This window comes from Gekko japonicus, unplaced genomic scaffold (assembly GCF_001447785.1).
Source record: "Gekko japonicus isolate JY-2015 unplaced genomic scaffold, Gekko_japonicus_V1.1 scaffold1786, whole genome shotgun sequence".
Taxonomy (NCBI): domain Eukaryota; kingdom Metazoa; phylum Chordata; class Lepidosauria; order Squamata; family Gekkonidae; genus Gekko; species Gekko japonicus.
In genome coordinates this window covers 68,532-84,263 of record NW_015163656.1, presented here as the reverse complement: position 1 = coordinate 84,263, position 15,732 = coordinate 68,532, and the positions used below count along the sequence as shown (strand labels likewise).

At 43.5% G+C, this 15,732-nt stretch overlaps 1 protein-coding gene across 1 annotated transcript in view; it reads right to left on the bottom strand.

Annotated features, from left to right (window-relative positions):
- Positions 1-15,732, bottom strand: part of SPATA18 (spermatogenesis associated 18) — a 28,920-nt gene that overhangs the window by 7,486 nt on the left and 5,702 nt on the right. The window contains exons 5-9 of the mRNA XM_015407706.1: positions 10,060-10,155; positions 8,249-8,383; positions 6,868-7,105; positions 5,328-5,486; positions 1,795-1,970 (exon numbers count right to left, since the gene is read on the bottom strand). Coding sequence (XP_015263192.1) covers positions 1,795-1,970; positions 5,328-5,486; positions 6,868-7,105; positions 8,249-8,383; positions 10,060-10,155 — 804 coding nt within the window. The remainder of the gene's footprint in view (positions 1-1,794; positions 1,971-5,327; positions 5,487-6,867; positions 7,106-8,248; positions 8,384-10,059; positions 10,156-15,732) is intronic.

Sequence of the window (15,732 nt, the reverse complement as noted above, 5' to 3'; positions counted from 1 at the left end):
CCATTTTTCCTTGGTATGGTAAAAATCACTGATTACAATCCAACATTATTACTATAGTAATTGCAAAACAGGTTAAAATCAAGAACTCCACATACTAACAAGCGCATTAATAAAATATGGAAGTTCTTGATTCTCAAATTTCCTCATCCAACTTTGTTACAACTTGGTCTCCCATTATGGAGTACTTAGTACAACAAGATGGAATCCCTAATGTGACTGACAATCTATATTTGTGGTAACTATAAAGTACTTCAAATACTCTTATCAATGAAATTATGAATCAATATGTATTGTTTTAGATTTATCGCATATATTCATCTCATTCATTTATGCTATACTTTTGATATTATAATCTTTGATTTTGTTTTCTTCATCTGTATTGTGGTTTTGAAAATATACAATAAAAAGCAAGTCAGGAGAGGCATCACAATAAAAACATCATTTTGGGGGTGTTTATTTCCCCACATAAAAGCTCGAATCTTTTCTGCAGAAATTGCAAATATTTCAGCCAGGTGAGAAATATGGTATGGTAAAATCGGAACATAATTTTTACTTTGTTATCTGGGACAACTCTTTCTCCAGCATTCCCCTGTACCAAAACCACTATTTTGCCTATTAGCAAAGCATCCACTGACCTCACGGTGCTACTAATCGCTTAGCGAAAGAGGTCATGACCACTTACACAGTGCTGGTTGCCAGCCAAGGAGGCAAAGAGGCCTAGTTTCCAAGCTGTATGTATATGTTGCCAAGTTGCAGTAGCCTCTGGCAACCTTTTGTCAGATCAGTGATGTCACTGGTTTATGACAGTATATGCTGCTATAGGTACACTCGGATGGGACCCTCATTGGTTCCCCCTTAATTGCCTTCCTGTGATTTAAATCAGTAAGTAGATGGGCCCTTGTACCGTGGCTGGCCATTGCAGTACACAATGCTGAATGGGCCGCTATCAGTCAAATGTGTACATAATAACCTGTGATGGAAAATATTACACCCTTTGTACTTTCTTAGCATTGTGGCTATTGAATAATGTATTCAGTTAAAGATTCCATCTGACGCAAACAGAATTCGCAATCCTCAGAGTCTGTGTAGATATGCCACACTACCAGGGAAGAAGAAGAGTTGGTTTTATACCCCGCTCTTCACTACTCGGAGTCTCAGAGTGGCTTACAATCACCTTCCCTTCCACTCCCCACAACGGGCACCTTGTGAGGCAGGTGGGGCTGAAAGAGTTCTGAGAGAACTGTGACTGGCCCAAGGTCACCCAGCTGGCTTCATGTGGACGGGTGGGGAATCAAACCCATTTCTCCAGATTAAAGTCCGCCACTCTTAACCATGACACCAAGCTGGAGAATGATGATTAGGGTGGCCAGCTCTGGTTTGGGAAATACCTGGAGGTTTTGGGGGGTGGATCCTGGGGAGGGAGGGGTTTGGGGAGGGGGAGGACCTCAGTTGGGTAGAATGCCACAGAGTCCACCCTCCAAAGCAGCCATTTTATCCAGAGGAACTGATCTCTGTAACCTAGAAATCAGTTCTAATTCCAGGAGTTCTCCAGACCCCACCTGGAGGCTGGCAACCCTAGGGTTGGTTCCAAAGTTTTCCATGCCCTTAGTGGTGGGGCCTTCCTCTAGCGCCAGGAGTCTTCTGCCGACACAAAGAGACTTGCTCCAATGAAAGAGGCCTGTTTCACCTGCAGAATACTCCAATGTTAGCAAAAGGGAAACTTCGGAATCAATCCAATCCCTTTTGCATCCTTCAGGCTTCATACAAGACTGCACATTTTAGTCTTTCTCTTACTTGTACTCATTAAAAAGTTCTCCCTCGGTAGCAAATGAAATATCAAGGGGTGGATCCAAAGTCTGCATTGAAAAGGCTACACGACACAATTCTCGTATTAAACTGCTGATCATGATAAAATCAACCTCTGGTGGAAAGGAAATCCTAGGATGGATGTTCATTGCCTGGATTACTTCCTGAAAGCAAATGGAACAGAGATTGTCATTTTCAAGAGGAAATAACTCTGATGTTACAAAACTTTTTTCCCAGTTAGAGATATGCACGAGAACCCCATTACTTTGACCTCCTCAGACTCATTCTGGAAGGAGGGGAAAATATGTTGTATTAGGATAATGCAGGATACTATACCTTAAAGAAAAAATACCCTTTATTTAAAGTAATATCATAAACATGATGGCGTCAGTTTGCAGGCCATTTTGTACTGACCTGCTTAGAATTCAGACATCATTTGGTATACAAGCAGGGGTCATTTCCTGTGGGAGCGCACAGGAGCGGAGATCCGGCAGTGAGGAGCCCAGGGGGCGGGCACATGCAACAAGCCCTGCTCCCAGCAGCCCTCAGTGGAGCCACGAGGAGCAAGAAGAAGCCAGGTAAGTTGCAGAGGCCCCCCCCCCGGCCCACCTTCAGGTACAAGCTCTCCCTCCTGTGTGAGGGCAGATCTGCGAGTCCCCCCCACCCCCCAATAGCTAGCAATCCAAAACAGTCCAGTGGAGCCTGAGCGGTAGGTGTTGCCTTCTGACACACTTCCGGTGATGTCAGGGTGTGTGACATATGCTAATCAGTTATGCTAATCAGTTATGCTAATGAGCTCCTGCACCTCTTTTTCTACGAAATGACCCCTGTATACAAGTATTTTTCTTTTACGTTTTCCCAGAATTTAAATCACTCTATTTATGATTTCCCTTTCTCTCCTCCCACATATGTACCATGCTATTGTTTAGACTTTTGGTGATTAACCAGATATATATGAGACAGGGAGGGTGAGCATGGCTTTCCCACCCCCTAGTCCTTATTGGTTTTCCTGCTGCCAACTTCTGCCTAGTGGGGGGGGGGGGGGGGGGGGGGGCGGATTCGGGGGTGCTGCTTTTAAAATTATTCTATATCCCACTTTTCAGATAATTTTCTCCTTAAGTGGCCCACATCAGTCCAAAGAAACAGATAGCTACTGTTGTTATCACCGATTTGCGTGGTTTTTATACTCTTTATAATTTAACATGCTGTGAGCTGCCTTGAACACCCCTCTGTGACAACCACATGAAAATATATATTAATTACTGGATATTATTCTACACAAAGCCCTGACCTGGAGAGCCCAGGGTAGCCTAATCTCCTCAGATCTTGGAAGATAATCAGGGTCAGCCCTGGTTAGGATCTTAGACGGGAGACCAAGAAGGGAGTCCAGGGTTGCTATGCAGAGACAGGCAATGGCAAACTACCTCCGTTTTTCTCTTGCCTTGGAAACTCTACAGGGTGGCCGTAACTTGACAGTACTTTCCGCCATCATCTTTTCACATAAAATAAGTTTTGGTCATTACCACAAACTGAGATTCAAGGGGGAGAACTAAAATTGACACTAAAAAAAGACGAATGAGTTGACACACAACCCATCACGTGGATATGGTATTTTTATTCGCATGTTATTTTATGCATTTTTGAGAATGTTACTGTAATGTATTCAATAGCTGCCATGGAATGCATAACTGTATGTGAACAACATAATTGAATTGCTGTGTATTGCTGGGCTAGGATCCAAATCCATCCAACCGCATTGCTAGCCCAGGAAGAACCAACCAATCACTTGTCAGCAAGCTGCCTGAGCGGGAATGTCTGTGATTGGTCCTTATGCATACAACCTTATTGGTTGGTAATTCTACAGTAGGCGTGGCTACATTAGCCAGGAGAGTTTAAAAGCAGGACAGCTGCAATGTAAAAGCTGTTCTGGCTATCAGATGTTGATCCGTGTTGGAGTTGTGTTCGAGTTGAAGAATAAAGCTGAATCTCTGCTGAATCACTCTCCGACTTCTTTGTTAAGTGAGCGACTTAACAGTTACTCTATGGATTTCTGTTTTATTGTGAAATATAGCAATACATTTTCTTCAATCATTTCAACCCTGGTTCCTACATATGTAACAGTGTCCACCTTTTCCTTTTGTGGCTCAAGGCGGTTTTGCTTACCATTTGTTCTGTTTATGGTTTTAACATAAAGTAGTTCATAAACCATACTCTGAATTTTACTTTAGATCTCCGGCATGGAGCAGGAGATAAGAATACACAGAAGGCCCCTCCCAACTCCGTGAGTCTAAGAGAGATAACTGAACTGCAGACATAGGAAAACTCAGTCCTCTTTTATAGCTCATGTTGCTCCTTCTGGTAATACTGGTGCTTCCTTTTTCTGTTTGTGTATTAAGAGCTTGGGTATATTTTATATTATCTTCTACCTCTGAGTTTAATGACTCTTTTGCCTGTATTTATTTTGAATGTATTAAGTGTTTGACTTTTATTGGAAGGGGATCTTGAGCTGCTGCTGTTTATTTATAGGGGAATTTGGGGTATTTTAAGTTGCCTCTTGCCTCTTAAAAGAAAGATGAGCCACAACTATAAGAGAAAAAGAATAAAGAATTTTCATTTTATTATTTCTAAAGAACGCAACCGCATTAAAAAATTCACTGATCACCCAAATTATACTAAAGAAGTTTAAGATCTGTAGCTGTATCATTTGCACTTCAGAGCCTGGCTTTAAAAAAGCATCATGTACTAAGTGATGTGAAAGACTTCTAACCTGAGACCCTGGATAGCACCTGCTGCTTATTAGAGTAGACAGAGTCATAGAATCATAGAGTTGGGAGGGGCCATGGAAGCCATCTAGTCCAACCCGCTGCTCAATGCAGGATCAGCCTAGAGCAGTGGTGGCGAACCTATGGCACGGGTGCCAGAGGTGGCACTCAGAGCCCACTCTGTGGGCACGCGTGCCATCGCCCCAGCCAGGCCCAGACCATCATTAAAGTGTGGAATTCTCTGCCAAATAATTTTAAGTAAATGAAAGCATTTGGGATTGCTTTCCTTACTTTGTTTAGATCATCTTAAGTTAATGTATGAGTTGTTTTTTCTAAAGTAAAACCTCAGTATTCAGGTTAAATTGCCGTGTTGGCACTTTGCGATAAATAAGTGGGTTTTGGGTCGCAGTTTGGGCACTCGGTCTCTAAAAGTTTCGCCATCACTGGCCTAGAGCCTCCCTGCCAAGTGTTTGTCCAGACGCTGCTTAAAGACTGCCAGTGAGGGGGAGCTCACCACCTCCCAAGTCAGCCGATTCCACTGCTGAACAACTCTTAAAGAGAGCAATCATGTTCCCCTCAATCTCCTCTTCTCCAGACTAAGGACTGACTTCAACAGACCTTTTGACTCATTATAAGGCAGCCTCATATGTTCAAATTTTACGAGAGAAAGACCACTGACTGGTCCAACCATATTTAAATATGCATGCTTTGTTAAGGTAAACAGGACGTGGGAGGAGTATAGCTGGCTGTCATACTTACACTGACGCTGGACTGAACATCATACAAATCCTCCTGGCGAATAATATAGTCCATTACTGCGTCTTCCATTGACTCAGGCCCTGAGAAACTTCGGGACAGAATCTTTCTCACACGCATTTTGAACTGTCGGAAGGCCTTCTTGGCTGCGTGGAAGGACTCCTACAAATAAAGCGGGTCGTTACACCCAATGGCCCGAAAAAAACAAGTCAAAAGTAGATTAAAACTGGTGGATACAGGAGTTCATTTATACTGCTTATTACACGTCTTCCTGCTGCTTGCCTAGAAAGAAATATTTGGAGATCTGAAGCGTGTGTCTGGGCCTGGTCTGTAACCTCAAACTGAATGGTCCCTGGAACTTGAACCTAACAAGTCACACTACGTTCTGCCATCTTATCACTTCAACAACTTGTTTTACGGTGAACTGCTGACCCCAAAAATTATCACACACCCCATCCTAAGTCCCATACCCTGGTACAGGGCATCTTCAGATCAATCTATTGATCATGTTGGGTTTTTTAAATTCTTCTATAGCTGAAAGAATACTTTTAGGGTCAACAATAAGACTTGACACAAGGAACTCCTGCACTTAAGAGAAAAGTTATTAAACCAAACCACTATAACTATTATTATCATCATTATCATCATTATCATCATTATAACAACAACAACAACAACAACAACAACAACAACAACAATAATAATAATAATAATAATAAAATACAAACATACTAGTAAATCCAAATGCAAGGATTCATACAAAGTAAAAATTCCTAAAAACAGCAACAAATGGCAGAAAATTTCAATTCCCAGTAACCAAGGGCACCTCCAGTGCTGGGCATATGCTGACAAAGATAAGGACCCACTCAGCAGATGTCATGGTGAACTCTAGAGAGGGCAGTTTGCCCAGGCAGTATAGGCAGGGGAGGCCAAAGTCTTCAGACGTCCACCACCTCAACCAAAGGCCTGGCAGAACAGCTCCATTTTACAAGCCCTGTGGAACTGCATTACATTTCTAGCTAATATGAGAATGAGACACTTTTGTATATAGTACAATAGATGCAGGTGGGTAGCCGTGTTGGTCTGAAGCAGCAGAACAAAGTTTGAGTCCAACGGCCCCTTTAGGACCAACAAAGTTTTATTCTTCAGATCAGTGCTCCCTCTAAGCTATGGAGTCCTGTGAGCAAAAACTCTACTTTGTGAGCTACCGGCATTAAGGTTGTGAGCGAGCGATTTTGGCTACTGCATGAATTAGTCTGCTCTGGAGCCATCCTTCCTGAGCGAAGACAAAAATGTGTGAGCCGGAGGCTAAAAATACTGTGAGCTAGCTCACACTAACTCAGCTTAGAGGGAACGCTGCTTCAGATACCTATATGCAATGGTTGAAGAAGTTTTGTTTCACTGTATATGAAGAGGTGTGCCTTGCACACAAACACTTATACCTTGAATAAGCCTTTGTTGGTTTTAACGGTGCCACTGGACTCAAACTTTGTTCTACAGTAGTACAATGTCACTAATATTGCAAAGAAAAAGAATTTCATACCACAGCCGCCACATAGATTATTCTCTGCACCGTCTCCAGATCATCAATATAGCTCCTCAGGAGGGTTTGAGCATCTAGTCGTTCCTGAGCATAAATGTCTCTGAAACGTTCCACAAGGTGAGCATGACGTGAAAGATTTGTAAGTCTGGCTCTGGATGGGGAAATGCTCTTCACTGGAAGCGGACTAGGGGATCTGCTTCGGACCGATCTTGGAGAAGGAGATCGACTTCGTGCAAGCCTGTAACATTTCAAAATGACCTTAAGTGAAGACTATTCTAGACTACTCCCTTAAGAACTCGGATTTAAAGAAATAACTATCAATACTTTGGGGTCAGGAAGCAATTTTTCTCCAGGCCAGTTTGGCTGGAGATCCTGGAGGTTTTTTGTCATCTTCTGGGCATGGAACAGGGGTCACCTGGGGTGTGTGTGTGGGGGGGATTATTTGTGAATTTCCTGCATTGTGCAGGGAGGTGGACTAGATGACCCTGGAGATCCCTTTGATCAGTCAATAACAACAATGTGATATATTAATTTCATTCCAACAATAACATTAGGGTCCATGAGGAAAATCATCATAATTACTGATAGCGTAATAATAACAGTGAGGTACTCCACTGTTCTGGGCTACAATTTTCTTTAGTTTGTCAACTAAGCTAGGGTACCTTGTTTCAAATCTTCTTCTTCTTACTACCTTCATTAAAAAGCCCTCTTTATCTTTAAACAAACTTCAAGCTTTATTTGAATAAAAACGTTTACAGTGCTCTCTCAGTCTGTGGCCTTTATTTGCTCAGGCCCAACTAAAGTGCTTGTCCAATTCCTACTTCCTCCCATGACAGACAAAAGGAAATATTTCTTACACACAGAGTGATTAAAATGTGGAATTTGCTGCCAGAGGATGCAGTGATGGTCAGAGACATAGACAGCTTTAAAAAGGGATTAGATAGATTCATGAAGGATAGGTTGCATTCAGAGGCACTAAATCTCTGAATCCCAGAGCCAGGAGGCAACATCAGGGGAAGGCCTTGGCCTCTATGCTCTGTTGTTGGCCCTCCAAAGGAACTGGTTGGCCACTGTGTGAGACAGGATGCTGGACTACATGGACCACTGGTCTGATCCAGCAGGGCTCTTCTTATGTTCTTATGTAGTGCAACACAGCTATTCTTTCCCATATTGCTATGCCTCTCACATCCAACATCCTTTTCAAAAGCCACTGCCATAAACACATCAACATTTGCTCCCAGAATAACAAGGATGCAGTTCTTCTTCATCAACAGATCCTGAATGTGCACCACCTTAGCTTGAAGGACAGCACTGCAACAAACCTGCATTCACATGAAATTTGGCTTTTTAGTGGCCCCTCAAACCAGAGGAGGGCCCCTACCTGCTTTGCAGAACAGATTTTTGGGCACCAAGGATGGCAATCTCGTCCTTCAGCATTTGAACCTGCTGCTTAAAGTCATTCAGCTCCTCCAGATCCCTCAAAGCACATTCTTCTTTGGCCTGAGATGCCTTCAGACTTAATCACACAAAATACACCTGATCAAAAGAGGTGCTTCTATCCACAGAACAGACTGCTATTTAATCTATGTGGAATCTTAGAAGTTAAGAACTCCATAGTGACCAAAATGCAGGAGGGGAAAACTGAAACACTTAACTTCTACTTACAGTTAAACAGTAGCACATTTTATATTTAGACTTGCTGATTTACTTCTATCAAAAGGAGTGTGAAATGTCTTACAGTGCAATCCTAAACAGACTTACACCTTTCTAAGTCAACTGAAATCAGTGGGGCTTGTAAAGGTGTCATTCTGCTTAGCCTTTCATTAGAAATTAAGCCATAATACCACAACATGCATGGAGGTATATAATTATGTAGCACAGCTGTTAAGAACATCTGCTGGAAGTCAGGAAGTCCCTGGTTCCACTTTCCACTAGTCATGAACATGCTAGTCGACATTAGGGAAGCAATTTCTTTCCAAGTCTCCATCTGTAATATGGGGATGAAAACAATAAAATATAAATAATAATCTGGGGAAGGGTTATGGTTTAGTGGTAGAGCATCTCCTTTGCATGCAGAAGGTCACAGGTTCAATCCCCAGCTTCTCCAGTTAAAACAGGTGATGTGAATGACCTCTTCCTGGGAACTGCGGCGAGTCAGAATGGGCAGTAGTGAGCTGAATGGACCAATGGGTCTGACACAATATAAGGCAGCTTCATATGTTCATAATCAAAGTAGTGCTGTGTTTATGTATTCGAAATTTTTATACCTCATCTCTCCAGAAGACTTACGATGTTAAAAATCCAATAGAATATCAGAAAACACAAAGCAGCAGAAGCAGATAGAACAGTACAAGGTTTAAAAGAGCAATGTACTGGAGTTTGGAGAAAAGGAAGGGCACGAGAGAAAACACAAGGAAGAAATGTGAGCCAGTGCAGCTACACTTGACACACAGCTCAAGCTTGTGCATGCTTCAGAACTAAAGTGCTTAAGAGCAGGCCCATAGCCAGGATTTTTTCTGGTGGGACTGAAGTTCTCGGTGCAGAAGAAACACCATTTAGCCAACAGAAAGCTTTTACCAGGATAGATCACTAAATTGCAAGCTGTCCACCACTTTAGATGACAATTCCCAGCTGCTGCAAGTTAATCACTTCTGCCAGCCTAAGCAACAATTCTGATAACAAGTCGGCAGGTGGGGGTGATGACTTTGATAGTCAAGAAAGCCAACACTTAGGCAGAAAAAATCTCTTAAAGGAGACTGGTTTCTTGACACAGAGTTAAAAGTGATCCTAGAGGTCACCTACTCCAACCCCCTTGCTCGGTGCAGGAATTAGTCAACTACAGCACCCCACTCTGCTTAAAGGAGCACGTGCCTTTAAAAAAAAAGTTTTAAAATGACTGGAAAAAAGCATTTACAGGAGAAATTCTTGTGGGGCTGTGCCTTTAAGAAAGGGCGCAGAGCCCCCAAAAGCCCCACTGTAGCTATGGGCCTGCTTAAGAGGGCTTTCTGTTGAGCGAGACCATTTTCGCAGTAGTGAAACTCCCCGCATTGTTTTTAAAACTGTGCGTTTTTAAATCCACTGTGGAAAATTTCATATAACACACATGAGCAAATACACAAATGAGGTACACCGGAAACCAGCTTTGCAAGCTGCCTTAGAATAGTCAGCCACCCTGCACCATGTTGCTCTTACTCTGCTTTTAGCTTAACAATTTCATCCTCTGCTGCCAAAAGGGTGGTGGCCGATTTGGTCTTTGTGTCTTCAAGAGCCAACTGGGCTTCTGCAAGACTGCAAGAGAAAATCAACACCAGAGATATGCCTTTAATATAAAACACAGGAATTCCCCTAGCACGTTCGGTAAAAGCAACGTAAATATCATCTCTGGAAATCCTTCGTATTTGGAAAGTCATGCCATAGGCAGCCCAACAGTACATAAGAAGCTCGTCAAATTCATGTGAACTGTAACAGCATCACCAGTGAAGATCATCAGGTGCTTAAGCCTCCACTTTTATTTCCAGACTCACAGTCTTTCCACTTTCTGTACCATCACTCTGCTTGCATATCTGTATAGTTCACCATTTTCAATATAAAAACATGCAGCACAGTATTCTTTGCTGGGATCCTTCTCATATACGTTTTGCTGGCAAAAGACAAAAGTTTCTGCCCATGTTTGTATATATTTAGTATCTGGACCTCAGTTCCCAAGGTAAGAAAATCACATATGAACCTGCCTTGTAATAAGCCATACAATTGTTCTGTCTAGTCCAATACTGCCTACTTTGAGTACCGCAGTCCTGCTACCCAAAATCCTTTCATTAGAAATGCTGGGGGTTGTACCAAGGACTTTAAATATGCAAAACTTTCTCCCACGTAGAAATTAAAGCTCAAACGCCATTGAACGTGCATTTTTCTCATAGACTGTTAATCATCATATAAAAATGCTGTTTCTTTTTGTAGAAAAAGCCCAGCAGGAACTCATTAGCATAATAGGCCACACCCAACACCAGAAACTCATTAGCATGTTAGGCCACACCCCTGCCAGCACAGCTCATTAGCACATTAGGATGCACCCCCATGTTACCAGAAGTGTGGTTATCCAGCCACACCCACCTTTTGCTTGTTATTCTGTTTACCTTGTTTGTTGTCCAAACCCAGGGCTTTCTTTGTAGCAGGAACTCCTTTGCATGTTAGGCCACACACCCCTAATGAAGCCAATCCTAATAAGTTTCTGATGTTGGGTGTGGCCTATTATGCTAATGAGTCCCTGCTGGGCATGGCCAACTCGGAAGCCAGCCGGAACTCCGTTCCTGTGCGTTCCTGCCCAAATATAGCCCTGTTTATGACTGACTGAAGATCTTTGAACACACAATTAATTCAAAGAGTGGCTCCCTCTCTAAATCCTAGTTCATTAGCTGAGCCATATATAGATTACTGATGTCTTCCTATACATACGGACAGTTCTTCTGCACACTCACTGGTGTTGTCCACGATTATATGAACTGGTAGAGACGCTGAAGTCAATCATTGTTAAAATAATTGATACTAACCCATCATACTATCAAGGGGGGGGGAACAAGCAGTTGCAGTAGCATTTCCTATACTTAAGACAGTTTCGGATCGGTAGCCATGTTAGTCTCAAGCAGTGTTCCCTCTAAGCTGAGTTAGTGTGAGCTAGCTCACAGTTTTTTAGCCTCCGGCTCACACATTTTTGTCTTTGCTCAGGAAGGAGGGCTACAGAGCAAACTAATGTATGCAATCGCCAAATAGCTCGCTCACAACTTTAATGCCAGTAGCTCACAAAGTAGAATTTTTGCTCACAAGACTCCACAGTTTAGAGGGCGCATTGGCTGCACCCTGATCCGTGCAATACAATCTGAACGGATCCCTGGGTCGGCTCACCGTTTGATCATGAGCACTGAGCGAGTTAATTTCCTCTGCTGGACAGGTTCACTGACTAGGGTTGCCAGGTGGCACACAGCAACCCCGGGGCACTGTTCCCTCTAAGCTGAGTTAGTGAGAACTAGCTCAGTTTTTTTTAGCCTCCGGCTCACAAGTTTTTGTCTTAGCTCAGGAAGCTAAGCTCCAGAGCAAACTGATTTATGCAGCAGCCAAATCGCTCGCTCACAACTTTAATGTCAGTAGCTCACAAAGTAGAATTTTTGCTCACAGGACTCTACAGCTTAGAGGGAACATTGGTCAAGTCCCATTAACAGCCTCAAGCCCCATTCAGGGGAGAGGGAGCGGGATACAAATCTGATAAGTGAATAAATGTCTGTAGTGGCAGACCAAAATTCAAGTCAATAGCACCTTAGAGACCAACAACATTTTCTAAGGTATACGTTTTCGTGAGCCAAAGTTCACTTTGTCAAATTTTAGACAAAGGTGCCAGTGGACTTGAATGTTGGTTTCCTATATCAAAGCTGTCGTCTCTACATGTTTCAATAGATATTAAAATTAGAAAGCAAACGGCACAGGTGAAGCTGCTGTGTGCATTAGTCATGGCATAACTGCAGAGCTAGCTGCAGATCTATGATGAGATGGAGGAGTGGCCTATTGCACAACCTTCAAGGCCCTAAACAGCCTGGGACACACGTACCTATGGGCAGGGCTCTTTTTGTAGAAAAAGCCCAGCAGGATCTCATTAGCATAATAGGCCACACCCAACAGCCGGAACTCATTAGCATATTGGGCCACACCCCTGACAGCACAGCTCATTAGCACATTAGGCCGCACCCCCATGTTACCAGAGGTGTGGTTATCCAGCCACACCCACCTTTTGCTTGTTATTCTGTTTACCTTGTTTACCTTGTTTGTTGTCAAACAGGGCTCTTTTTGTAGCAGGAACTCCTTTGCATGTTAGACCACACACCCCTAATGTTGCCAGTCCTAATGAGTTTCTGCTGTTGGGTGTGGCCTATTATGCTAATAGGTTCCTGCTGGGTGTGGCCAACTTGGGAGCCAGCCGGAACTCCGTTCCTGTGCGTTCCTGCCCCAAAATAGCCCTGCCTATGGGATCGTCTCTCCTGGTGTGTCCCCCAAAGAACACTGTGTTCAGCGGATCAGAACTTACTGGTTATCCCTGGCCCCAAAACTAACCAATTGTCCTCAACCATAGCCAGGGCTTTCTCAGCCCTGGTACCGGCCTGGTAGAACTCTCTGCCAAGTGAAGTCCGCACCCTGCGAGACTTAGCTCAGTTTCACAGGGCATGCAAGACAGAGATGTGCTACTGGGGCCTGTGGTGGAGGACAGCAATGGTTTTTCACCTGGCTGGCTCCTCCTCTCCTCTCTTTTCCTTCCCTTATGGAGTAAGAATGTAAAGTATCCAGTCCAGACAAGTCCAGAGACAAACGCAGCGCTTCGCTCCAAGAGACAATGGACTATGCGGATCCTAGCCCGCTCCAATCAGGGGGCTAGGTTCCCGGCCGAGAGCCTATGGGACTCTCGGCCACTGTAAATAACCTATAGGGAAGTAGGGGTGTGTTTTGGGTGGCGGTTTCTCGGGGGCTTTAAGCCGGCCTGCGAGCCGGCCAAAGTTGTCTTGTTCCGGATAGAATAAAGTACGCTTTGCTGAAATCACTCTCCATTTGCGTACTTTTCAAAGAATATACAAAGTAATGTATGTTATGCACTTCTGGAAATCTTGATCTGAATTATTGTAATCTGGTATTAACTGTTTTTAAATTAATTGGGATGTACTTATTTGAAATGTTCTTCACCGCCTTGAGCCCATTCACGGGGAGGGCAGTCTAAAAATCAAATTAAATAAATAAGAAGAGCCCTACTGGATCAGACCAATGGTCCATCTAGTTCAGCATCCTGTCTCACACAGTGGCCAACCAGTTCCTCTGGAGGGCCTACTACAGGACATAAAGGTGGAGGCTTTCCCCTGATGTTTCCTCCTGGCTCTTGGATTCAGAGGGTTAGTGCCTCTGAATGTGGAGGTTCCCCGCAGTCACCATAGCTAGTAGCCACTGATAGCCTTATCCTCCATGAATCTGTCTAATCCCTTTTAAAGCTTTTTATTGCTACATCCTCAAACTCCACATTTTAGAATCACAGAATCATAGAATCACAGACTTGGAAAAGGCCATACAGGCCATCTAGTCCAATCCCCTGCATTTGTCAACTGATGGTCTTCAGAACAGCACATGGTTCTAGGCTTGCCAAGTCCCCCCGGGGGGGCGAGGAAACCCCCGCCCCAGAGGCCCGTTCCCCGGCGACGGTGGATTGGGCCCCAGGGGGAACCCCACCCCCACGTGCACATCACCAGTAAGTGACGTGATGACGCCGGGCACGCTGGGGGCGGGGCCACGACCATCCGAGGGAAAACTCTATGGTTTTCCCTCGGACAGTCGTGGCCCCGCCCAGCGTGCCCGGCGGCGTCACATCACTTCCTGGTGACGTGCATGCGGCGTGCGCACGCTTCATGCGCGCGCACGCCCTCAAGCTGCAAGCCGGGAGTCTCCCGCTGCGGTGATTTTTTAACTTGGCAACCCTACATGGTTCCCACCCACTGCAAACAATTGCAAAAATGCTTCTGTTTTCTCTCAGTGGTTTCACTTAATCCATGGCTTAAATGTCACATAAATATAAAGTCCAGTTGGGAAAAACAGCAAAGCCGCAGGAGTTCCAATATTAGTGTCCTTAACAGCTCCACATCTTAGCACTTACTGAATGTTCCATATTCAGTTTGTATAGCCAGTCTGTAGCAATCATGCTACATATAGCAATCTGCAAAGAATTTCCCTCAATCTCTGATTTTCTTAAAGAAAAGATAGTCCCATTGGTATGAATGCTTTTAAATATGCAAGACTGATAATCTGGAGCTCTTAAACAGCTAATTCCTATCTATGTGCAAGTGAAAGTTAATAAAATTATATTCAAACATACGATTTTACACTGTATTTGCCAAGGAAACTGGCACAGGTTTGCTATCAGTACCATGGTGAAGATCGCATATCCAGCCATAACTTTGTATTCAAGAAATGTTAGTCAGTGTGGGTTAATTTGAGTAGGCCACACTTTGCACAAAAGAAAACGCTCAATATGATTCTGGAAGCAAATGCTCCAACATCTAAAAAGAAAATGAATAAACCGAGAATAACTATGTTTAGGGCCCATGTATTTTGTGAATAATCCCATAAAACCAGCCCTACAATTAAAAGTAGCAGACTTTAAGCAGTGGATTTCAGCTAGGGTCCCATTCTCCAGCCTCCACCTTTGAGGAAAAGGAGAGCTCCAATGCTTCTACAGAGATGGGTAGCTGAGAATCACATTGCGTTATTTTGAACTGTTGCTGATGAAAGGAACTTGTAAATATAACTGGCAAAGCTTGGTGTCACGAACGGTCTCTCAAACGCCACTCTGACGTAGACATTAAATCTAATCTCTGTCTCTCTCTCTGTCTCTCTCTCTCTCTCTGTCTCTCTCTGTGTGTCTCTCTCATATATATATATATATATATATATGAATATGAGAGAGACACAGAGAGAGAGACAGAGAGAGAGAGAGAGACAGAGATTAGATTGAATGTCTACGTCAGAGTGGCGTTTGAGAGACCGTTCGTGACACCAAGCTTTGCCAGTTATATTTACAAGTTCCTTTCATCAGCAACAGTTCAAAATAACCAGAAACCTATTTTGTTCTTTATTAAATAAATCATTTTTTGTTTAAACTTATCCCAGAAATCAAAATAGTCCTTCCTCAGGGCCATATAGTCCTAGGGTCCTAGCCCAGACCCTAGGTCATTATACCAAAAGATTGAGATTTGAAATTTTTAATTCCTGGTGGCAGCAGAAATCTACCAAGTTTAGGTACACAGAGAGTGTTTTCAAGGTAAAACCGTCTCCCCAATAAACGAGGAC